At 35.1% G+C, this 25,023-nt stretch overlaps 1 protein-coding gene across 1 annotated transcript in view; it reads right to left on the reverse strand.

Moving 5' to 3' along the window:
- The window catches only part of MALRD1 (MAM and LDL receptor class A domain containing 1), a 594,562-nt gene that overhangs the window by 374,974 nt on the left and 194,565 nt on the right, over nt 1-25,023 (reverse strand). The window contains 3 exon segments of the mRNA XM_036270540.1: nt 2,787-3,034; nt 19,936-20,149; nt 24,068-24,178. Coding sequence (XP_036126433.1) covers nt 2,787-3,034; nt 19,936-20,149; nt 24,068-24,178 — 573 coding nt within the window.

A 25,023-nucleotide genomic window follows, 5' to 3' on the forward strand; every position in this document is an offset into this window, starting at 1 on the left:
ATGAGCTCTATGAACACTGTGCCTTTTCCAAGGAGGATTGGTGAAACTGGGGTGGCATAACTCATTAGAGTGACAAAAAAATGTGGGGGGACCAGCATCAACATGTATGAGAGGAAACGATCCAATGGTTTCAGCACATGTCCATCTGCATCCCTTCTGGTCATACTTGCGGTCTGTTTTTTCTTCTCATTTGTACAAGAAACATGAGCCATGTGTTTTACATTCAGCAAATCCTTCTCTATCTTCTTGAGACTATTTTCTGAATGATGTCATCAGGTTACCATGCCAACAAACAGGGCAACACCTCCATTTCTACAGAGAATACCTGATGACAACAGAACCTATCACAGGGCAACATGAGTGAATAAAAGTCTGCCAGGCTTTCAATTCTAAAGGAGCATTTTCACTGGAAATTTTAGTTACTCAGAGGTTTGATCCTTTCCCTCGTCAGTCTCTGTTTGCATCCCTCCCACCACTCATTTCTCAAAGGGAAGAATAACCTCCAATTTGATTTTTTCTGCCTGAAGGTATTCCACAAAGTCAAGTGACAGAGAAGATTTTCGTAAAAACTTGTGAGGTCATTCTGCTTATCTAACGCACCTTTATTTATTTATTTATTTATTTATTTATTTATTTATTCATTTATTCATTTATTTATTTATTTAATTATTTTATTTTATCCTCACCTGAGGACATTTTTCCATTTTTTGTCCAGGTAGAATGGGAGGGAGAGAGAGAGAGAGAGAAAAACATCAATGTGAAAGGGACACATCGAGTGGCTGCCATCCGCACGACCAACCAGGGCCGGGAACAAACTGCAACGGAGGTACATGCCCTTAGCGGGAACTGAACCCAAGTCTCTCTCGACTGCAGGCCGATGCTCTAACCGCTGAGCCAAATCGGCCAGGGCTAAAGCACATTTTTTTTTTAAATGTGAGAGACTGGATCATTCACAGCATGACCTTTCTTTACCTCTTTGTATTCAATCTATGTCATAAATATTCATGAAGTAAACCACTCAGCATTAATTTTTGACATTTCTTCTAGGCATACTTCATTATTCTCACACAGATGTTTAAAACAGTAAGTTTACAATTCTGGGACCAGGGGAAAAACAGAGATGGATGAAATCCTTGGTTACTACAGAATGAAAAGAAAAAAAATCTTTTGAACATTTTCAGAGGAAATGTCTAAATAGAAAAGCTTAGAAGTCAAACTGGAACTTTATATATATATTTCATGGTTAATTTTTAATTTGCTTCCTAAAACTAGAACTTATGTGTAATTTTCAGATATATATATAGATTTATAGATACTCAAAATATATAAAATCTGGTGCGTTTGGACTTTATTTTTGAGAAAGTATCAAGTCATTTGGAAGACAGCAAAAACAAATAAAATACATTTGATTAAAAGTCTTTTTAAAATTTTTTTGCCAGACTGATTCTAGTTTAATATTATTCTGTATGACATGTTATATTTATTCTGGGCTGCTGACAGTCTCTCTCAGACTCTGATCTGAGACTTGCATTTTCTTGTAGAAAAATCTGGGAAACTGGGGTGGCCTGACTCCGGTCTACCAAATGTGCCCGAAGACATAAAAGAGATGAGATTGCTATCTGAGAGTTTACCCATGAAACCAGCTTAAGCTTGGACAAAAAAATCTCCTCGGACAAACTAATGGTTTAACGTGCATTAAGACTGCGACAGTGGTAGAATGTGAAGGTTAGTCGGTATGAAACAGAACAGCATCTGAAACAGAAGCAGGTACCCGTGGGGGAGCCTTTGAGCTATGATTGAATGTCTCCTTCCCAGGGTTAGGGCTCTCTCTGTGGTGAAGAAAGAATGACAATCATGCCATTGTCTCCCAGCCGGATTCTCTGCTCAGCTAGCAACTTTCAGGATGTAATTGGCTTTTCTTTTAGTGCTCAAATTTTGGGAAACATACCAGTCAGAATACATGTGTTCAGATCATATGAAGATTGAACTTGTCATGACAATTACAAATAAAGGCACAATTATTTACATATTTACAGTCTCTCAAAAGCAAGATTCTTGTGAAGTCATCTCTGAGGGATTAAATTATATTATATGTAAAGATAAATTTAGTCCCTAATGTGGCTGACTCAATATGTTTGTGGAATAGGAACCATTAAACAAAAGATAAAGTGAAGGATTCTAAAAATGCATAGTCATTATATGAGGCTGTTTGGCCCTAAGAGCCATACAAGCTTATTTAAACTTTTAACACTAAAAATGTTTTCTTCAAATTTCCTCAGGATAATGACCAAACCATTTTTTCTTCCTACCTATAAAATTATTCTTTTTTTCAGGCCAAGTTCAGTCTTTCTTTCCCCATGAAGACATCTTCAAACATTTTATTGTAGTTCCAACTCTCTCTGATATTAATTCTTAGACATATTTAAATATATATTTTTTGTTGTTTAATTTGTTTTTTTCTGATGGTGAAATTCCCATAATCCCAATATGTACTAAACCTCATGAGTGAAAACAACTGGTATTTTACTCCTTTTGTATTATCTGTGGATAATAACTAAGAAATTTCCTAATGGTTTTCAAATTTTCAATATTTATGGAGTATATCCACAAAATAAATTCTTCCTACAGGTCCAACAATCTTTCCCTCTCATCCTTACTTCATCTTCTTTCTCCCTCACTTATCCCAAGTTGAATAAATTCAAACATCTCTTTGGTCCGGTCCTGACCATGCTGTTTTCTGTAGAGACTCTATCAGAACTTGAACATCATATTTATTTTTTCCATACCTTGCAGTTTTTGCTTCGTCTGCTTATGACAGGGCTTGAGATTCTGGCTACTTTCATGGGCTGCTGAGGAAACAAGCTCTTTATGAAGATGTAGTGACCAGAAGAATTTCTCAAGGTGTGGTCAGCCGCTGGCTCCGTGCCTGCAGCAGGGATGCTGCTAGCCTTCAGATTCCAGTCACCGTCATCGTCCTGCTCCTGCTCCCAGGAACAAAGGTCAAACTCGAAATCACAGCGCCCACTGGAGGTGCCTGGAAAACATTCCCAATGTGTGGTAGAAAGAGAGGAAATTAGCTGACTTGAGGACATGCAACCCCAAATTACAGTGATCTTGCCACATCATGTAATATACAGAACTTGACGGTATTATTCTGACAGCAACATTCAAACAGAATGTTTGCTACCCACGGCGATTTCTATAATTATTATAGCTGCACCTGCTTTCTTTTGTTTATTGTAAGCATGGCATATATTCCTCCATATTGTTACTTTTAATCTATACATGTTTCTATATACAGAATGGACTTCTTGTAGACAACACATAGTTGGGTCTTGTTTTTTGATCCACTCTAAAAATTTCTGTTTTCCAACTGGTGCATTTAGACCACAGATATTCAAAGTGATCACTAAGAGCACTGGATTAATATCTACCATGTCTGTTATGATGTCTATTTGTTGCCCTCATTCTTTGTTCCGATTTTTGTCTTCTGTAGTTTTTCTGCCTTTTGTGGTTTTAATTGAATATTTTATATGATTGCATTTTCCCTCCTTTCTTAGTGTATTGGTTATATTTTTATTTTAACCTTTTTTACTTGTTGCCCTAGAGTTTTACATTATGCCTTTACAAATATCCAATTTGTTCTAAAAAAAAAAAACATTGTATCCCTTTATGAGTAGTGTACTTTATAATAATCATATCATCTTAATTCCTCCCTTCTGTTCCTTGTAACATTCATTTTACTTGTACATGAGTATACATGAACATATATGTATATTATAATATATATAAGAATACATAATTGAATACATCATTATTATTTTACTTTCAATACTGTTATCTGTTATATCAATTAAGAATAAGAAAAATTAAAGTCTTTATTTTATCTTCACTATTCCTTCTTCATGCCTAACCTTCTTTTATGTAGGTCTGATATATATCATTTTCTGATCTATATCATTTTCCTTCTAAAATCTTTTAACATTTCTCGCAAGGTAGTTCTAGCGGCAAAATATTTCCTCTTTTTCTGTTTGACAAAGTTTTTTTTTCTCCTTCACTTTTGAAGGATATTTTTCAGGGTATGAATTCTAGGTTGATAGGTGTTTTTAGCCCTTTAAATACTTCATTTCACTCTCCTTTTGCTTTCCTGGTGTCTGAGAAGAGGTTTGATGTAATTCTTACTTCTGTTCCTCTAAGATGCTTTTTTCCAATGACTTTTTTCAGTATTTTACTTTACCTTTGATTTTTCTTTACTTTGAAAATGATGTGCCCAGGTGAATTTGGGGGGGAGGGGGTAGGAAAAGGCATGTACTCTGAGCTTCCTCAATCTGTGGTTTTGAGCCTGACATGAATTTGCAAAAATTCTCAGTCATTATTGTTTCAAATATTTCTTCTGTTCCTTTTCTCTTCTCCTTTTGATATTCCCATTATCCATTTGTTACACCATTTGTCCTAACATCCTTGAATATTGTGTTGTGTTCTGTTGTGTTTTTCTCAGTCTTTTTGTTTTTCAGTTTTGGAGATTTCTATTATTATATCGTCTAGTTCAGATATCTTTTCTAGATGTGTCCAGGCTACAAATAAGACAATCAAAGGTGTTTTTCACTTTTGTTATGGTGCTTTTGATCACAGCATTTCTCTTTGGTTGTTCCTTAGGATGGTAGTCTCCCCACCTACATCGCCCATCTGTTCCTGCATGCTATCTATTTTATACATTAGAGGCCTAATGATAGTTGTTTCATTTTTTATTATTTTAAAGATATACTTTTTGAAAAATGTGTCTTTATTGTTGAAAGGACTACAGAGGCCCCACACACACACTTTCTCCCCCATTGACCACCTACACACACACCGCGGGTATCCTGGGCCCTCTACCATGCTATTGTCTGTGTCCATGGGTTATGCATACATGCATATAAGTTCTTTGATTAAACTCTACCTGCCCATCCCCTTTCCTCCTTCCTTCTGATCATATTGTTTTAAATTTCTCATCTGATAATAACAACATCCCTTCCATGTCCAATTCTGATGTTTGCTCTTTCTCTTCAAATAGTTTTTTTTCTGCCTTTCAGTATACCTTATAACTTTTTTCTGAATAGCCAGACATAATGTTCTGAGTAAAAAGAACTACTGTCAATAGGCCCTTATAATGTGGGGTGAGGGGAAATGTTCCACAGTTTTATGATTATGTCCCAGTCTTTAATGGGCCTGTGCCTCTGGACTGTGAACATCATAAGTGTTTCTTACTTTTTTCTCCCCGTCAAGAACAGGATGGCTAGAGGGGGGCAGCACTGGGTGTTTCCCTTCCACCAGGTCAGTTAGGCTCTGATAACACCCCATCAGTTTAGGCTTTTGTTACTAGCTTCTTGAGGAAAGGCCTTGTTAGGAAAAACAGAGTGGGCTGTCAGAATCATGAGGAGATTTTCTCCAATATTTAATATAAAACATAATAGAACTCGTGGATGTAAATTTTACAGTATTGTGGGATGTCCCTGTAAGTGGGTCCCCTGGAGATTTAACCTCTCGAACTTGTCTACACTGAGTCTCCAGCAATTCATCAGTGATAGTTCAGGTTTTCCACCCCTGATGTTGGTTCCCAAAGTGTTTTCTGCCCTCGAGTCTCTGCTCTGTAAGGTGTTACTCCCCATGTTCACTTGTCTGTCTGTCCAATCTTTGGGGAAACAGGCTGTCCTGTGTCTTTGCCTTTCTGATGGATCCCAGGAGAGTTGTTGATTTTTTAATCTGTTCAGCTTTTTACTTGCTAGGACAGAGTTGCAACTTCCAAGCTCCTCATATACAGGACTGGATAGTTGAGATTCTGTAAATACCTTTATATAATTCCACTCAGTTAATTATAAAGCTAACAATGCAAGCTAAAATGTTATAAAATCAAGCACTGTATAATTGAGAGAACATATCTTATAAAATTTTATGGTCAGGTGACTTTTTATAGTCTTTATTTTTAAGTAAATTGTGTAAGACACAGCACAAAACTAATGTATGATTAATTTGACCATAAGTAATACAATGTACTATTTAGAATTCTTTGATAACAGTAATTCTAAATTAAGTTTTGTTTGAGTACCACAACTGAAAATGTAAATCTGTAAAATCATAATTACATTGATGTGGTGTCCAAAAACTAAAAATACTTGAGAAGAACCCAAGTTGCAACATGTTAATCTATATTTAGATAAAGGTTTCTCTTTTAAAGAAAGCTCATTGAACAATTGCTCAAATATATTTAGACAATTTTATCTAGATGAGAGTGGGAATGATCTTACCACCACAATTCTCAGGGACTCACTTTCCAATGCACAGGACAAAGGAAGGCAGAAATATTTCCGAGCTGAAGCAATGGGAATTCCTGGATAAACAATCTATACTATGCTATTACATAGAACACTTTAAGAATTTTGACATATTTCACGGAACTAGAACAAATACATCAAAAATTCATATGGAACCAAAAAAGACCGCGAATAGCCACAGCAATCTTAAAAAAGAAGGACAAAGTAGATGGGATCACAATACCAGGTATCAGGTTACACTACAAAGCTACTTTAATTAAAACAGCCTGGTACAGGCACAAGAACAGGCATATAGACCAGTGGAACAGAACAGAGAACCCAGAAATGGACCCAAGACAATATGCTCAATTAATATTTCACAAAGGAGGTAAGACCATACACTGGAGTAAAGACAGTCTCTCTAATAAATGGTGTTGAGAAAATTGGACAGCTACATGCAAAAAAAATGAAACTAGATAACCAACTTACACCATACACAAGAATAAACTCAAAATGGATAAAAGAGTTAAATATGACCCGTGAATCCATAAGAGTCTTAGAAGAAAATGTAGGCAACAAAATTTTGGACATTCATACACAGCAGAATTTTCACTGACACATCATCTAAGGCAACAGAAACAAAGGAAAAAATGAACACATGGGACTATATCAAACTAAAAAGCTTCTGCACAGCAAAAGAAACAACCATCAAAATGGAAAGGCAACCCACTGTATGGGAGAGCATCATTGCCAATGATATATCAGATAAGGGGTTAATTTCCAAAATATATAGAGTACTCATACAACTCAACAAAAGGAAGACAAAGAACCCAATTAAAAAATGGGCAGAGGAGCTAAATAGACACCTCTTCAAACAGGACATATAAATGGCTAAGAGACATATGAAAATATACTCAACACCACTTATCATCAAAGAGATTCAAATTAAAACAACAATGAGGTATCACCTCACACCTGTCAGAATGGCCACTATCAACAAATCAACAAACAAGTATTGGCGAGGGTATGGAGAAAAGGGGACTCTAGTACACTGCTGGTGGGAATGCAGACTGGTGTAGCCACTATGGAAAACACTATGTTGTTACCTCAAACCATTTAAAATTGACTTCCATTTGACCCAGTGATCCCACTTCTAGGAATATACCCTAAGAAGCCTGAAACACCAACCAGAAAGAATATATGTACCCCCATGTTCATAGCAGCGCTATTTACAATAGCTAAGATCTGGAAACAGCCCAAGTGTCCATCAGTAGACAAATGGATAAAAAAGCTGTGGTACACATACACAATGGAGTACTATGCAGCTGTAAGAAAGATCTTTTATCCTTTGAGATGACATGGAGGGACCTGGAAAGTATTATCCTAAGCAAAATAAGCCAAGCAGAGAAAGACAAATATCACATTATCTCACTTATTTGTGAAATATAACGAACATAACAGTCTGAGGAATAGGGTAGACCCAGAGACGTGGAAGTAGGGTACAGACTGACAACCCTCAGAAGAGGGAATGGTGGAGGCAGGAAAGAGATAAAACACAGAAGTTATATGCATGTACACATAACCAGTGGACACGGACAACAAAGCAGGGGACAAGGTGGAGGGGATGGGGAGGAAGATGTCAATGGGGAAAAAAGAAGAAACATCTGTAACAAAAATAAATTAATAAAAAAGAAATTTTCAAACTGTGCCGGGCATCAAATGTATGTTTTCCTGTATGGATATAAAATCAGATAAATATGTTTAAATACATAAAGTAATTTCTATTCTTTTAGTTGTTAATAAAGTGAAGAATATGAGAACATATGGGTTTTACCATTTTTCCTCTACCATTTTAAAGCATATAAGACTACTGAGATGAAAATTAATTATACCTCCCAGCAAGGAACTTGTCCAACAATAAAGAATGGTTTAAAACGATAATTTTCAGCTTTTGAGAGCACTAAACGATAAATTTAAGCTAGCATCAGGACTAATATGCTTTTAAAAATGGTTTAATTTAATAGTCAGGCTAACACTGATATATTTTCAAGGATAGAGAAAATTTTTCTTTCATAATTTCTGTCACCAAAGAAACAGGCTGGCGTTTTCTATCCAATTGCTAATTCAGTTTTAAAATTACATTTGAAACTTATATTGGTAATTTACTCTTTTCTAGAATACACTGTAATTCTTATAGCTTCCTTTAGTTCAGAATTCTAAAGTTCTCCTAAGTATAATTTTAGAGGACAGGGAGGATAATCTCATTAACATAATACCAAACCTCAATTTGGCACCTTGTTTAGATCTGAACCGCTGACTTGGTTAAGAATTATAAAGTGAAGTGACTAATTCAGCGGCCCTTGTGTTGGAAAGGTCAGTAGCCCATGAGGGCGAGATTAGCATCCAGACCAGCATCTAGAAAAGATATTAGTATAAAGAATGATGTGTGCTGCTAAAAAAAAAAAAAAACAGATTTCATTTGTTTTCAAAAATCTTACAAATGCTGCTACATAAATCTCTATAAGGTAAATCATATTCTTCTTTTGACACCTACTAAAGTTCGGAAGGTATGTTTCCTCGGAAAGTTTAATTCTGGCATCGCTGGAGAAAAAAACAACAAGCAGGTATAAGTTCTCTGAATTTCACATCACTGTGGTGAGAGCGAACAACTTACTATTTCATATTTTATTATTTCCCACAGGTGCCAGGTGAGAAAACAGCCAATAGTCTTCCGTGCAGATGCCAATTCCTGGCATCTCATGGAACAGTTAATGCCAGTGCCATACAGGTGCGTCGCCAGTAAGAAAATGGTCACCTCTGTCTACAGTTGCATCATCAATCAAACCAGTTTCTACTTTTCTGAATGCTATCATTTTTCCATCCATCATTATCTTTATAAGCATGAAATGACCATTTCATTAGAAAATATCATTTTTAAAGAACATAAGTTCTTTTAAAATCCTACCATCAAATTACTAAATTTAAGATCTCACCACTCTGTTCATTTAGTCACTCAATATAACTTTATTGAGCATATGTTATAAATAAAGCACATTTAGGAAAATGGGAAACTGACTGGAAACAGGGCTACTGTGTATTCATAGATGTGTGTCAGATCCTGGGCATTTTCTTTATACATGTTGTTTTATTTAAGTCTCGCATCTCTAAATAATAGTTGCTTTTATTTTTGGTTGATGGCAAAGCTGAAGTTCAGAGTTAAAGTACTTTGCCTAGTATTATATAGTAAGTAGCAGAGCTAATTGTTAAACTATATAGATATAGATATAGATGATAAAGATATATAGATATAGATATAGATGATATAGCTATAGATATAGATAAAGAGATAGAGATGGAGATGGAGATGGAGATGGAGATGGAGATGGAGATGGAGATGGAGATGGAGATGGAGATGGAGATAGAGATAGAGATGATACAGTCCCTCTTCTGCCATCTGGAACTTTTTTTACCTATTATTTATTCAACAAACTCCCTATTCATTCTTTTTAGTCATGATCAACAAAAGACTAACTAAAAGAATAAAAACTAAGCTACTAAAATTCTTAGGCTACATGACTCTGTTTTGGTAGGCAGCAAAAATAAAATGACCCTGAATATTGTGATGGTCTAATCATTGTAGTATTTTCTAAACACTTAACCCATGTGTAAGGGAATTTTTGAGAATTAAAACCACTCAATGAGAGGAAGACTAGATAATAGAGGTCTAAAACCATGCATATAAGATGCTTTAAAAAGATACAAGAATATTTATTCTGACATCACAATTACAGAAGAGAGAGTGGGGATTGTGAAAAGATGTGCAGAATTGATGGCACCTATTTCCAATATGTTACATTTTAGTATCATGAAGAAGTACAAGTAATAAGAAATGTTATCATCAAAAACCTATACTGGGCACATATGGGAAGACTGATTCACTATTAGAATAAAACATTATTATATCAAGAAGTGACTGACAGTTGAAAAGGCATTTTTATGTGAGGCAGAGTATTATCTCTTGCGAAAGTTTTCAAGAAGAATTAGATGATTCTCCGTTGCCACCTCCATTGTCTGCCAGGTCAAGGAAATTATAGAAATGATTCTTTTTTTAAAAAAATTATTTTTATTAATTTGTTTTTGTTAAAGATGTTGCTCTTTTGTCCCCCATTAACAACCTCCTCCCCATCTCTCCTGCCTCATCCCCAGCTTTGTTGTCTATATCCATTGGTTATGCGTACATGCATATAAGTTCTGTGGTTTATCTCTTCCCCCCCAATACCCCCTTTTGTAAGGTTTGTCAGTCCGTACCCTACCTCTATGTTTAACACTATGGTGTTACTTCAGGAAGTTAAAAATTGAACTGCCATTTGACCCAGTGATCCCACTTCTAGGAATATACCCTAAGAAGCCTGAAACACCAATCAGAAAGAATATATGTACCCCTATGTTCATAGAAATGATTCTTTTATTGGTCGGTAATTCGTTTCTCAGTTCATTCATTAGCAATTTAGTAGCTGCGTACTGATTCATCAATAAACATGTCCTAGTGGATTTCTCTCTCATTTTAGTAAACCATCATAAGTGTTGAAATGAAGATTTTAAAATGTATGATGAATTATAATTGAGTAAAAGTGAATCCTTCACAGACGTCTTAGTGTTAAATCCCTGTTTCTAAAAGCTTGGACTAACTTCTATTAATCACAGAGACTATATAATCCTTAGATTTCATGATTCAATTACTTGAACTTTACATCACATTTGGACAAATTACTTACATTATATTTATAAGGTTTAGAGCTATATTATATCTTTTAATTTAATTAATTTGTATTTTTTATAAGTATGAATATCAAAGACAATATTGAGAAGAGGCAAGTTATCTATAACAGGAATGAAACAGAAAAATATCGTAGATCCTGTAGATATCAAAAGGATGATACGAGAATACTGTGCTCAACTCTACATGCATAAGTTTGACTACTTAGGTGAAATGGAACTATTCCTTGCAAAGCAAAAGCTTACACAATATAAAATAATTTGAGTAGCTTTATAACTATTAAGAAAACCAAACTCAAAGTTTTAAAAATCCTGAAAAATCTCCAGGTTCAGATAGTCAAACTGGAGGATTCTATCAAATCTTTAAGGTACATAAATCAGAGAGAAAAACTGTCCCAATTTTCAGATGACTTGATTGTCTTTATAGAAAAATCTAGGGAATATGTTGTAAAACTCTGACAACTTAATCAATGAGTCAGCAAGACCAAAGGACACAAGATTGACATGCAAAATTAATTGTATTTATATATACTAGCAATGAATACATAGAAACCAGAAATTAACATATAATACAATTTATAATACTTTCATAAATCTTATGAAATATGTACAAGATTTATGTGTAAAAATACAAAACATTACTGAAAGAAATATAAATATCTAAATACTGGAGAGACATACTATATTCATGGATTGGAAGATTCAACATAGTAAAAATGTTTTCTCTCTCAAATTGATTACATGTAATGAAATTATAAAAATTACATAATTTTTTGTAGATGTAGACATGATTTTTCTAAAATTTATATAGAAATTCAAGGAATTGAAATAACTAAACAGCTTTGACAAAGAGTAAGTTAGGAGAAATCCATCTGATTTCAAGATGTATTATATTATGTAGCTTTCATTACCAACACTGTGTGGTATTGGTGGAAAAATAGACACTTGGATCAATAGAACAGAAAATAGAGCTCAAAAATTGCTTCACACAAGTACAACCAACCAATTTTTGACAAAACAGTTAAATGAAGGGCGGAGAATCTTGTTGATGGTATTGGTGCAACTGTATAGGCAAAACAAAACAAAATCTTGATTTAAACCTCATAGCTGATGCAAAAATTAACAAAATGGTTCATAGACTTAAATTTAAATATACTAAATAACTTTTAGATGATAAATTAGAAGAAAACCTGGGACCTAGATCTTGATGAAATGTTTTTAGATATGCAATCGAAAGCATGATCACCAAAATAAAAAATTTAAAAAAATGTTTTCTCTTTCCCTGCTAAAAGAATGAAAACACATCCTAAAGCCTGAGAGTAAATATTTGCCACTCACATCTGTAAATGATTTATATCTATAATATATAAAATACTCAAAACTCAACAGTGGAAAAAATTCTGATTAGAGCCCTAGTCAGTTTTGCTCAGGGGTTAGAGTATCAACCCATGGACCAATGAGTCATAGGTTCTATTCTGGTCAAGGGCATGTACCTCGATTGCATTCATCCCCAGCCCTGGTAGGGTTGTGCGGGAGGCAACCAGTCTATGTGGCTCTATCATGTTGATGTTTCTCTCTGTCTCTCTCTCCTTCCCTCCCACTCTATCTGATGGTAAGTAGAAAAATATTCTCAGGTGAGGAATAAAACTATTCTGATTAAAAAACAGGCAAAAGTCATAAACATTTGACCAAAGAGATTATACATGGCAAAGAAACACAAGTTGTTCATTAGGTATTAGGGAAAAGCAAATTAAGACCATGATAAAATATTACTTTATACTTGTAAGAAGAGCAAAATAAAAATAAAATAGTTACAATATTAAATGCTCACAAAGGTGTTTAAAAACTGGATCTCTCATACACTGTTCGTGGTAATGTAAAATGGCCTGGCCACACTGGAATGCAGTACTCTGGTATGTTGTCTCCAGAGCATTGAAAAATAGCCCAAGTGCCCATCAGCAGATGAGTGGATAAAAAAGCTGTGGTACATTTCACAATGGAATACTACTTGGCTGTAAAAAAGAAGGAACTCTTACCTTTGGGGCCCACATGGATAGACCTTACTATGCTAAGCTAAATAAGGCAGTCAGAGAAAGACAAATACTTTATGATCTCACTGATATATGGACTCTAATGAAGAAAATAAACTGACCAATAAAATGGAACCAAAAGCATGGATACACAAAACACACTGGTTCGGGTCTGAGGGTGGGAGTGGGGTTGACTGGAAGGAAGTGAAGGGATCAGTTAAAGAATATAGCCCAGCCCATGTGGCTCAGGGGTTGAGCACTGACCCCTGCACGAAGAGGTTGCTGGTGCTATTCCCCGTCAGGGCACATGCCCAGGTTGTGGGCTCAGTCCCCAGTGGGGGGTATGCAGGAAGCAGCCAATCAATGTTCTTTCTCATTGATGTTTCTCTCTCTCTTTTCTTCTCCCTTCCTCTCTTTCTAAAATCAATAAAGAAAAACAAGTTAAAAAAAAAGAATATATATGTGTACCCCATGGACATTGGACAATAGTTTGGTGAAGACCAAAGGAGGGAGAGAGGGGGTGAAGGTGGGCAGAGGAGGTTGTGGGGGGAAAGGAGCATACCTGTAATAATGTCAACATAAAAATTTTTAAAAATTAATGTCACGTGTCAATTGCTATTGGGTGACATCATTAGGAATTTGTGACATAGTGATTTCTGTTATATTTCCTTATTTTATAAAGTAATAATAAATTCTGTAAGCAATTCTTTTCAAATTATTTCAAAGAGTAATTGTTCTGTAAAAAGTTTATTTGTTTTTATAAAAAGGATTTGGAGGTAAGTAATTTGGAAGAATCCTATTAATAATACCAAGTTTTTGAAAATTCACAATACAGGAATTAATCAAGAGAAGCTCCTCATGCATAATTTTGTCTTATTTGATGACTGCCTGACTTCATAATTTGGAAAATATTATGCTAACACATGTCACCTAGAACACTGAGTCCTGACCAGTGTGGTAATTTTAGTAAGACAATGAAACTCAGCTAGAGGCTGCAATAATGAATTCTGGAAGCTTAGCACAGCTGGTCCTTCCCAGGAAGACTGGTTTATGAACACGATGATACCTGACCTTCTTTCTAATATAAGCTCCAAGAAAACAAAAGCTAGGGTTAATGAAGTATGTATCTGAAGAAAACTCTAATTGTTTTCAAGGTGAGGTGCTGCTCTCACAGAAGCCTGTGTTGGGATTAGTGCTCACATATAACTAAATTGTCCCCTCTTCACCCCTCCAGAAATGCTTTGCATTGATCTAACTCTCGTTTGTAATGTAAATGTTTATGCACCTATCATCTTTACTAGAAAAGGAGCTACAATTATTCAGGTAAGATCTGGTTTTCCTTGTTTTTGCTCCAAGGCGTCTTATATTAGAGTTGCCCAATGTTTACCACATGCATAACTGAAGAGCAATGTCAGATATATGCATGTTAATTACAGAATGCTTGCTTAGATTTTTACGATTATTGACCAAGAACAAAGTAATTGCCTAGGTCAGTGGTGTTCATTGCCTAGGATGATGTACGCTGGCTAGTTCTCTGGGCCTCCCACAGGGGCCCTCTGCACTTCTAAGTTCATTTCTGCCACAGCGAGCAGAAATCTGATATGGTAGAATGTTTCAGACGGGGCTCTGAACTGGAGACAGTGGAGAAGTAATATCTATCTATCTATCTATCTATCTATCTATCTATCTATCTATCTATCTATAAATATAGATATATAGACACACACACACACACATATCATAATCTTCCTGTGATTAAAAGTAACGTATATATCACAGCATCAAACCATAGCCTCCTGTCTCTCCAAAATCATGTTTACTTGAAAAGGAGAGAATTCTGCTCTGACAAGTGAGAGATGGCAGTCAGAATGTAAACAAGTCATCTTAAAAAATAAATAACTAAGAAAGTCCCGAAGAATAATTGTGTGTAGGAAAATTAGAGCTGAGCATTTATGAAAACCACATAACTAAACATATGTAGTAATTATTTCACAGTATATGTAAGTCAAATCACTATGCAGTACACCTTAAACTTATACAGTTATATATATTAATTATATCTTAATCAAATGGGATCATAAATTAATGAAATAAATAAAAGAAACAGAATTTGCTTAGACATATTTTATCCAGGCTTACCCTTATCATGCTTCTTAATATTGCAATTTGTCCTCCCTCCATTTTTTATTTTCTTTAGTTTACACTATATTTTCTCATCTCAATTGTCACCTTTCAATAAATGCTATAATTGACATATATGTATATATATGTTTTTGTGTGTGTATGGAGAGACCACAATTTCTGTTTAACTGGAGAGCATGAAGAATAGGAGTTCTGTCTGCTCATTTACTGATGTGCTGCCCAAACACGGCTTGACATGTGACCTCCCAATTAATACATGTTCAGTTAATTTGATATTTCCCTTGATCATTCTTGACAGGGTTTTGAAAATTTTACCAGTCTTTTCAAATCCTCCCTATCTTACATTTGTGCTTTATTCCATCAATTTGCACTTTTAGCTAATTAGTTTCTAATACAAAAATGTAGTCTATAGATTTTTCTCTAAGCATTCACTTACCTAAATCCCACAGGATTTTATGCATTATTATTTGTTTAAAACATATTCTCATTGCATTGTGATTTTGGGGTGGGGAGAAGCGTGAGTTATTAACTATGTCTGTCTTTTCCCTCACCAATAGCAATTTTCCTAGTTTTTGTCTCATAATTGATTTCCAGCATAATTCAAAAGAGATAATCTATGTTACTTTAACTAATTAAAATTATTTAAATTTGCCCATTGTTTAATGATATACTTTTTTTGGTAAATGTTCTCTGTGCTTGAAAAGAATAGCTATCTGCAATTGGTAATACAGCATTACTTTTGCCCATTAGTTTCAGAATACTTACCAATTATGTTGCTCCAATATTCAGTATCCTTCCTAATCACAGTGATTTAAACTGTTTTGAGTATGCCTGAGATACTCTTAATTGTGTGTTAAAAATAAATATGCTCATTAGAATATATAGAAAAACAAAAATATGGTTGTTTTCCAAATTAACTTCTATATCAACAGCAAAGATATGTTCAAATTCGATTTTAGAGTTCTCATACAGAATTCTCTTTCTTCTTTGACTATGTCCTATATTTTAGACATGGTATTTATATTGTAAAATAATAAATAACATTCTAATTTTTCTGCTAGATTTTTCTTTCAGAGTCTACATTGGTATATAGAAAATTAAAGAACAGTTACTTTTGTTTATAAAAGATTATTTTCTTCTCCTTCATCAGAGCTAGTCTTCACCTTTAAAAATAGTTGAGTTTTTTCGTTCTTTCTGCTACTCCTACATGGCATATTTCTACTTAATGACACTTCAGAAGTTTTCACTTAGAATTCTCAAACACAAACAAAAAACCCTAGAACTGTGGAACTTAAGCCAACATTTTTGGTTGGCTGTCAATCAAACTTCTGAAATCAGTTGCTATGGTGATTAAATTTTTTTTTCTTCTTATTCTTCTGGGTCTAATTAGAGCACCAGAGTGTATGGTACACACAGGATAAATAACAGCACTATCAGACACCAGGTTTTAGCCACTTATAATTAAAACACAGCATTTAAGACCAGTAGAATGAGATAGAGTTAAAAATTTTAAATACATAGTAAAAATAAGCAATGCTATATAAAAAAACTCATAATCATGTAATGAGAACTGATATAAAAATATGGTTACTTTTAGAGTTTCTTGCAAGTTTTTATTCATTTGCGTATTTGTTCTAAGAGGCTGAAAAGTTTTCTTCTTTCTATGTAGTAAGTCGACCCTTGTTTATCGCGATTAATCAGTTCCAGACTCTACCATGCTAAATTAATTTCCGTGAAGTAGGACTCTTTTTTTCAATTAATTAATTAATTTTTGTTACAGATGTTTCTCCTTTTTCCCCCACTGATTCTCCCCTCCCTCTTCCAACCCGCCCTGTCCCAGCTTTGTTGTCCATGTCCATTGTTCATGCACACATGCATATAAGTTCTGTGGTTTATCTCTTCCCCACTACCCGTCCTCTGGGGATTGTCATTCTGTACCCCACTTCCACATCTCTGGGACTACCCCATTCCTCAGACTGTTATGTTCATTATATTCCACAAATAAGTGAGATCATATGATACTTGTCTTTCTCTGTTTGGCTTGTTTCGCTTAGGATAATACTTTTCAGGTCCCTCCATGTCGTCTCAAAGGAAAAGAGATCTTTCTTACAGCTGCATAGTAATCCATTGTGTATATGTACCACTGCTTTTTTATCCATTCGTCTACTGATGGACATTTGGGCTGTTTCCAGATCTTAGCTATTGTAAATAGTGCTGCTACGAACATGGGGGTACATGTATTCTTTCTGGTTGGTGTTTCAGGCTTCTTAGGGTATATTCCTAGAAGTGGGATCACTGGGTCAAATTTCAGTTCAATTTTTAATTTTTTGAAGTACCACCACGTTGTATTCCATAGTGGCTGCACCAGTCTGCATTCCCACCAGCAGTGTACTAGAGTCTCCTTTTCTCCACACCCTTGCCAACACTTGTTGTTTGATGATTTGTTGATGGCAGCCATTCTGACAGGTGTGAGGTGATACCTCATTGTTGTTTTAATTTGCATCTCTCTGATAATTAGTGATGTTGAGCATTTCCTCATATGTCTCTTAGCCATTTGTATGTCCTGTTTGGAGAGGTGTCTATTCAGCTCCTATGCCCACAGTTGGTCCTCGCCACTTCACTTCAACTTTCCCAGCCTCACTCTATGTGGTTTTTCAAACACTATACTAGAGTGAAGCCACCAAAGTCCAAGCACCAAGTGGCAAGGGCCAACTGTATCTGGAACTAAGTCAGTGTTCTTTTCCAATATTACTGATATATGTAGGCTCGCTCAAAACTTAAAGTGATCTGGCAATCAGTTCGCCAAAGCCCCTCTACTGCAACCCTCCCTCCAAAGGCTCTGATCACTTTTGCCCTTATTTTCCATACAAAAGAACTACCAAGGCAGCAAATTTCAATATGTTGCTGATCCTCTTAGTAAATCAGCATTTTTTCCAAACACAGAGGATTCCTAGAAATGTTTACAATGTTAGAACCTACATACAAATTGTTCAAGAAAAATTCAGTCAGAAATTAATTGTTAATTTAAGTCCTAAAAAGATGGCATTAAATTATATTTTGGAAAAGAGATACATTGGCAACATTACCAAAAAAAAAAAAAAGTTTAAATCTGTGCTATTTGACTAATAACCTAATAGAGTTGTGTGATATTCACATGAAAATGTAAAAACATTTGATGCTGAAAATAACTACAAATGTATCAGAAAATATTCATAAGGTAGAGATAAACATTAATTAATACAGAATTTGAGATTAGTGAAACATTTTTGTTTGGTTCATATATGATAATAAGAATCCACAGCTGAAAGAACAAACTGTCATATGATATAAGCAGGATTTGTACGTCTATAACTTTTTTTAAGATTCAGTATCACACAGTGGTATGGTGGCTTGGGCAAAGTAGTGCTTCATAAAGTACATGGGTTCTAGAATCAACTCTGTCGATAACAGTTTGACGAACTTCGACAAAATCTTAAGCGCTGCTGTTCATGACTTCATCTGTGGAAATGCACTGATAATATCTGCCCCACTTACCCCTCAGGGTTTCTGTGAGGATCCAGTGGAAATCAGCAGATAAAAGGGCTTTGAAGTTTAAAAGCTCCATATAAATGTGAGCTCTTCTTATACTGATGTTATTCTTGATATTTCAGATTTGGTGTCAAGAGACAAAGCAAAGAAGCACACTATAATATTCTAGCACAGAAAGTATTACTAGTAGAGCGGAATATTTTGTCACCTTCATTTTGACAATCTGTAGTCACCTCATTTGCAATGAAATGAGGCAACGACTGGACTGTATTGCGCAATTTTACAGAATTACCCAAATGAGCACATATGGCCCATTTAGCTAAGGATATTTGAATAGGTACTGTTTATTATGAGTCAATCTCCTACAACAATATTACATAGCTGCTATGTAGCTCCTTTAGGAGATCACTTTGCATTTTATGTAATATCTGGGTATTCATTTTTGGTTTTTAAACAAATGACCACATCTGATAATTTATATGAAGGAGTGACAACTCTCTGAAATGCATCAAAGCATACAGGCTTGTTAACCTTGCAGGAATTGGTCTTGATGGATGTTTTACTGGTCTTTTTTCTAAAACTTTCTTTTACATGGAAAAGACTTGCTTCCATTCTGTTTGTCTTTGAAGACACTTGTTTTCCAATGTATCTGCAATTGCTTCACACACACACACACACACACACACAACAACAACAACAACAACAATCCACCATTTAGTTTTAAGTGCATTCTGGTTCTAAATTAAGTATTGAGAGGGGGGAAAAGTAATGTATTTAAATAGTCAAATAAACCTAAATGCCTTGGCTGCTGAGCTATATACATACTCCGTATGTTTCAGAAATTAACACACGACATTGAGTAAGGTTGTGGGAGATGAAAAAAATAAACTGACGAACAAAATAGATCCAGAGACATGGAAACATGGAATAGACTGAGGAATCTCAGAGGGAAGGGGGGTGTGGGGGCAGGAAAAGAATAACCAAAGAACTTATACGCATAACCCAGGACACAGCAACAGTGTGGTGAAGGCCTGGGGCTGGGGTCGGAGGAGCGAGGTGGAGGGGGTCTGCTGGGGATAAAAGGGAGGATTATCTGTAATACTTTCAACAATAAAGATAAATTTAAAATAATAAAGGAAAAAATAAGAAAACATAACACTTTGGCTTACCGCAAATGAAGGTAGTCTCATCGGAATTATCAGCGCAATCATTCACAAAATCACACAGCTTGTCCCGTGCAATGCAGTGCCTGTTAGCACAGGTGAATTCCTGAGCAGTGCACCTCCTGTCTGGGCTGAGCAGGGGAGAACAATCTTGAAAGGAAATGTCGTCCACTGCTATGTCTCCCATGTAACTGACACTGCGTTTTGCCCTAAAGACAATCTAAAGAAAGAAAAAAAGGAGAAAGAGAGAAAACCAGTTTCAGTTGATCTGTCCGTCCATCAAGAATTCAAAATTGGAGCAACCACTAAATACAGGACATTAGACTTGACTCTGATAAAAATGCCCCATGATGAAATGGACCCAGGAAGCTTCAGGGTCATTAGATCTGCACCATCATCAACACCTAAGAATGTCGGAGTGGTAATACCACTGCCTCTAGTGTTGATTTGGGGGATAGGCGGCACCAACCCCCCACTGCTGTCTCTGCAGCTCTCGGATCCCAAATAAGACCTGTGTGTTTCTCAGAGTCTCAACACACACGAAAGCAGTAGGCTAGCCCAGTGATGGAATGTACCAGGAGAAAGATGTAAGCATATCCTTTGCTCTGTTGTGCCCAATTATTTTCATTCCTCAGATCTGCCCACTATAAGTATTTGAAAGCAAAAATATATCAAACCTCAATACCATCAGTTTTTTCAAATTGGCCACATCTTTGGAATTGACTTTCTTTTGATTTGCCTTTGATTAACGTATGTGATGAACACTGTTCTCGTGTGTGTCATTGTTTGGCAGTGAGTTTCCACTCATGTGAACTCTGATAGAATTAAAAGTTATGAAAGCCCGGCCAGTGTGGCTCAGTGGATTGAGCACTGTCCCATGGACTGAGAGGTCCAAGTTTGATTTCTGGTCAGGGCACATCCCTGGGATGTGTGCAGAAGGCAGCCCATCGATGTTTATCTCTCACATCGATGTTTCTATCTCTCTCCCTTCCTCCCTCTCTAAAATAATAATAATAATAATAATAATAAAAACATATTTAAAAAAAAGAAATACAAAGTTACCTCAGTGATTTTACATAAAATATTTATTGTGATCAAACTCCCAAATACCTTTGGACCAAATCTATAAAATTATTTTTCTTGAAAGAAATAATTAGTATTTTTTAAAGATTTTATGCTTCCATTCTAACATGTGAAAAACTAGTTGCTTTCCTCTTAAGCTGAGTGGATAAAATAGTTGAAAATCAGGTGTCGCTTTGGCCTGGCTGGTTTGTTTCAGCGATTACAGCATCAGCCCAAAAAATATCCTCAGGTGAGAATTAACAAAAAAAGAAATGAAACTCAGGTGTTTCCCATTATAAAAAATAATAAAATAAAAATACAATGTATATGTACATTCCTATATCAAATTTACATAAAAGGGATAAATTATTGTTCTTCATAGTAAATGTGTTAGGAAAAATTACCTTTATAAGATTCATTAAGAGCTTGGACATGATTAAAAAGAGGTGAAACTGGAAAAATACTAAGGACTATAACTTTTTTATACGGTAATTTGAACCCTAAAAAACAATGATACACAAATTGGAAAAAAGGCACTCTATTATCTGGATACATAAAAACATTTAAATATGTGATGTAAGGCTCTGTGAATAAGAAATCAGATACCTCAATGAATATTACATAACTTGTTTATCTACTATTTTTTGGATACAATCTCAGCTGCCTGTCATGTCCAAATGATGAAATCATCAATTGTATCTCAATGCTCTATACAGTGTTGGTTAAGATTCCATAGACTTTATAATATTAAATGTGATTAGACTTTTTAAAAAGAGCAATTATAATATATACTTTTTCTGGTAGAATAAAAGCAGGATCAATTATTTTATAAAATGTGGGGAACAATGTAGTATAGCAGTTGGATTATGGACTTCAAGATGACCTGCTGGTGTTCATTTATTTATTTTATATCCTCACCCGAGGACTTTTTTTGCATTTATCTTCAGATAGAGCAGGAGGGAGAGAGAGAGGAAGAGAGAGAGAGAGAAACATACATCAGCTGGTTGCCACCCACACAACCACAACCTGGGGCCAGGGACAAACTGCAACCGAGGTACGTGCCCTTAGCGGGAACCGAACTCGGGTCTCTATGGTCTGCGGGCCGACACTCTATCCGCTGAGCCAAACCTGCCAGAGATAATACTGGTGTTTACAGCTCATCTCTGCTCTTTTGTGGTTACATAACTAGAGCAGGTAGCCTAACTTCTAGGTATTTCCGGATTCTAATCTGTAAAATGGTGATAATAATAGTATGTACCTCATACAGTTTTTGGTGAAAACCAAAGAAGTATTTTTGAATTCACAGAATAGTACTTGGCATTTAGTGTTATATATGTGATCGCTCTAGTTATAAAAAGTATTATACTTGGAGATTCTGTTTAAATTGGCAGGTTGCCAAACAAAACTCTGAAAACTACCCAGTGTTGACTCAGCATGTAATTTATAAAAATATCTTACACTTTTACTCAAGGGTTAGAGCCACTCATCTTTCTGAGACTAAAGGAAACATGGGAGAATCACAGACAATATGATGGCTCATACTCTAACGCAATTGCATAGTACTTTGCACATAGTAGGTGCTTAAAAAGTTTTCACTGAAAAAAATGAATGGATCACGTAAAAAAAAAGATTTAAACAATAAATTTCAATATGTGAAAAATTAAATTTTAGAAAGGCTAAATTAATATATAATTCCTCTTGCTTAAATCCCCTTTGATGGTTATTTCTTACATGATATTATCATACAAATATTCTACTTACACAAAACTAGTTAACATTTCATTCCCTCGGGTGGAAACCTATATCTGGAAGCAATAAAATCTTCTACATGTTACTGTTGAGGATTCTTCTTGCCTCAGTTAAAAGATCTTGGAGATTAAACAGGCAGAATTATTTTAATAATAAATTTCATAATGTGCAAGGCCATTAAATTGCTTTCTAATATTTATTCTTCAGGTTGAAATGATTTCTTGTTCATGTCCTAAATTATCTACAAATGGCCCATTAAGAAAAAACAAAACAAAAAAAACAAAACTAGATTCCAGCAAGAGGCCAAACATACATTGAATGTATCACACCCATCAGTCCAAGAAATTGGGGATAATGCTGTATCTGCGCCTTCACACAGCTGTATTCATCCTGGGTTCTCCTTGGAGTTGAGAGGGGCTAATCTATCAGACATAGCACATGACTGTAGATACAGGTACTGAATATTCACAGCAGAATTGGCTACTTCTGCTTTATATACAGAGGACTAGAAATGTAATAATTAGCAAATATAGCTTCTATCTAGAGATAAGTCGTTCTAAATTCATAGAATTAAGCCTTGCACAGTTAAGAATAACAGATATTTGTCTCACCTTCTAAGAAAACCTCCATTCTGCCAAAATATAAATTTTAAACCATACACACACATTCATGGAGCTCCTATTTTTTTGATAATCCATAAAAAATAAAATCTATACCAAATATCTTGGCACATACTTATTTTCACTTTAAACATTTTAATGAATGTTCTTTTCTTTAATTGTTTCTTTAAACATTTTAATGTATATTTTTTCTTTAATTGATATATATATACACACACACACATATATATATCTCCTATCCTCCTAATAGTATTATAGTCTATGTGAACACAAATACATCATATAGCTTTGTTTCTCCCCCAAATATTTTAGAATTAAGTAAATCTATTATCTCTAATAAAGTTCAACAATCTACTTTAAACAAATCTTTTTTATCAAATTTTAAACAAATTAATGTAGTAACTCTACAGTCTCTTTAAATATATGTATTTATAAAACAGAGGGAGGTGTTCTTTGTATATGAGAGGCTGATTGTGGAATGGAGGATAATCGCCATTAAAATTAAATGTTTCTAGAAGCATGTTTGTCTAATTGGGAGAAGTAAGAACCTTCTGAAATTGGAAAATCCTGTGAAAAATGCTATATGTCTTCATAACAAATCAAAAATGGAATGGGAGGACAAGGAGATGGTTAATGAAGACAATAAATTAGGATTAAAGGAGAAAATCAACAAAACCCCTTATTACCCAAGTACTTGGATTACAAACCTGTGTTTTTGAATGAATGCCTAGAAACACTTCTACTTTTTTCCACTGCGCACCTTGTTGTCCACTTTGAGCCCACAGTTTGGAAGTAACGTTGTCTTTCTTGCTGAGTACCTGCAGAGATAAATCAAGTAAGAAGTGCTGAAATACTTTGTCTTGATATATTTTAAACATGTAGAATTTTTCCAGTTGTTTTTTTTTTTTAATTTTAATATCAACATGAAGTCCCTGCGAGAAAAGCGGAGACATTTTTTATTCGATGTCTTTGTTTTCTATGCAGCACTGTGTCTCCAGGGCACCTCACGAGCTTCGTGTAATAAAAGTAAGCATGGATATCTGCCAGTCAAGTCCCAAGGGATCTGGGCACCATTTAATTAAAACTCTAACTATGTTACTTTTTTTTTTAACATTTTTTAAAAAATTATTTGTTGATTATATATAGAGAGAAAGGTAGAGAAAAAGAGAGAGGGAGGGGGCAAGAGACAGAGAGAGAGAAACATCAATTTGTTGTTCCATTTATTTATGTATTCATGGGTTACTTCTTGTATGTGCCCTGACCAGGGGTCAAACCCTCAACCTCGGCATATAGGGACAATGTGCTGACCAACTGAGCTACCCAGCCAGGGCCTATGTTAGCTTTTTAAAAATCTGACAGCAGTAACAATTGGAATTTTATATATTAAATAAGGTTCATAGAGTCGAAAAAAGCACAAATTACTTAGTAAACACTCTTTTGAGAATGATGTTCCTCATCTTCTTGGGTTCAGTGGGGACAGTGAATGGACTACAGTGGGAGCTCACTCCATTTAACAGCACAGGTGGGTGATATGAGCAGGCATCAACTCATGCTGTGCTAGTTAAACCTGCTACACTTTCTCATCAACACTGTGTTCTCATTCCAAGGGAAACTTCAGATCGGTCTCAGCAGACAAATGATAACAGCTCGTCTTTTCAAATGA

The sequence above is a fragment of the Molossus molossus genome, unplaced genomic scaffold, assembly GCF_014108415.1.
Source record: "Molossus molossus isolate mMolMol1 unplaced genomic scaffold, mMolMol1.p scaffold_m16_p_1, whole genome shotgun sequence".
In the NCBI taxonomy this organism is placed as follows: domain Eukaryota; kingdom Metazoa; phylum Chordata; class Mammalia; order Chiroptera; family Molossidae; genus Molossus; species Molossus molossus.